This window comes from Pteropus alecto, unplaced genomic scaffold, assembly GCF_000325575.1.
Source record: "Pteropus alecto unplaced genomic scaffold, ASM32557v1 scaffold8, whole genome shotgun sequence".
In the NCBI taxonomy this organism is placed as follows: domain Eukaryota; kingdom Metazoa; phylum Chordata; class Mammalia; order Chiroptera; family Pteropodidae; genus Pteropus; species Pteropus alecto.
This window is the reverse complement of record NW_006494609.1, coordinates 21825828-21827630: the sequence shown is the minus strand read 5'-3', so window position 1 is coordinate 21827630 and position 1803 is coordinate 21825828. Positions and strand designations below refer to the sequence as shown.

Below are 1803 nucleotides of genomic sequence, written 5' to 3'. Positions count from 1 at the left end.
GATTCCCGTCCCAGCCGTCGTCACAGATGCACTGCCAGGGTTCCATGCAGAGTCCGTTAACGCAGCCAGGAAAGGTCACGCATTGGTCACACAGGGGACCCTGCCAGCCAGGCTGGCACCTGCGGAGGGTGGGGAGGGGAGAAAGGTGGGGACGCATGAGGGAGGGCGGGGGCGAAGAGGGAGCTCAGGCTGCTTTCTGCGGAACCAAGAGCCCCGGGGGTCTTTGCGCAGTGCCAGGCCAGTGAGTCCCAGGAAACAAACACGTCACCTGAATGGAAAAGCTTAAAGAGGGGACAGCTGAGGAGCAGACAGAGGGGTCCTCGAGAGCCCAGGAAAATGCTGCTGCGTATTGCGTTTTGCCGCAGTGGCCTGCAAGGGGCTCTCCAGCCACCCCACCTCTAAGAAAGCAGACAGGAGCTGTGGCTGTGCCCCCCGCCACCCTTCACTGCCCCCACCAGCTTCCTGCAGGGGTGAGGAAGCTGCTGCAGCCCAGTAGCCAAACACCCCTTTTTTCCTATTTGACACCGTGACTCCCCAGGACCCTGCCCTGGCCCCCTCCCCCACACAAGCTGCCTCTGGGGAGCCACCTCATTACCTGCAAACATTGTCATCCTCGCAGAATCCATTTTGGGGGTGGCAGGCCGGGAAGCATTCAGCTCCTGAGGCACAAGAAAGGTTACACCATTCACCCCACAAGGCCCCAGAGGCCAAAGCCAAGCCCGTGACCCTCTGCGGTCCTTCCAGCCTGGTGCACAGTAGGCACCTCATGTCAACGCACTCAGGAGGACGGCCATGTTCCTGGTGACCGAGTGACCAGAGCCCACTGCCTAGTTCTCAGGAGCAGGTCAGATGTCTCATCTCCCCCAAACAAAATACGCAACCTCGAGTCCTAAAACTGGGAATGGGGAAATGGTGGATGGAAAGATTCTGACCCCCCCCCCGCCCCGACACTCCACCAAAACCTCACTTTTGCTAAGTGAGCTAAAGGGGGGAGCAGATTTTGAGGTATTCATCTCTGAGAAAGCCCAGACAGGTTCACCTGGTGGCCCACAGGTAAGGCATCTGGATTTTTTTTAAAGGTTCATCTCAGTTAAGCCAAGCACCCAAGTCAAATTCCCCAATTTCCCCTACCCCACACTGTTCATATTAAAAAGAAAAAAAAGAAAAAAAGAAACACGCAATGGTTTTGCAGAGCTGACTGCAATTACGACACTATTTAAAGATTCTGACTCTTCAACAGGCGCCTACTGTGTGCATTTACTTCACCTGCTGTCTAGCTTCCCAGACAGCCCCCCCCCACCGGTGGCGCAGTGGGGGCTGGGGGACCCTGCGGGAAGGGGGCAACTCTCTGGCTGTCAGAGACAGATGGCCGCTGCAGACAGAAGTGGCGCACACAGCCCCTCACCTAAAGAAACGCCACCCAGGGGCTCGGGCTGGGCTTCTGGTCGGGAATCTGGGGCTGCGACGGCAAATCCCACCGGCCCCACAGACCTGCTCCCGAACGCGCACACAGGGACACCCTAAAGTTGCACCCCAGAGCATTTCCACAGAGGACTCCCAGCATCACCTGGTTTCTCCATACCTCCTGTCTCCCAGCACGGACACCCCTCCAAGCGTCACTTCTGCGGGGCGGGAAGGGGCTGGGGGTCCTACACCTCCCCTGCCCCCCGGGACCCCCAGGGACGGGCTTGGCATGCAAGGGATGGTGGGGAGAGCGAGGCAGGCACAGCGCGGGGCTTAGGTTTTAGGCGGGACGGGCCCGGAGGTAGGGCGCACGGGACGGGGCGCGCAGGTCACCGGGCG

General features: G+C 59.5%; 1 protein-coding gene across 1 annotated transcript in view; it reads right to left on the bottom strand.

Moving 5' to 3' along the window:
* DLK1 (delta like non-canonical Notch ligand 1) overlaps positions 1–1803 on the bottom strand; it is a 28047-nt gene that overhangs the window by 5644 nt on the left and 20600 nt on the right. Inside the window, exons 4-5 of the mRNA XM_025042125.1 lie at positions 596–659; positions 1–119 (exon numbers count right to left, since the gene is read on the bottom strand). The exon at positions 1–119 is cut by the window's left edge and continues 1 nt beyond it. Of these exons, the coding sequence (XP_024897893.1) occupies positions 1–119; positions 596–659 (183 nt within the window). The remainder of the gene's footprint in view (positions 120–595; positions 660–1803) is intronic.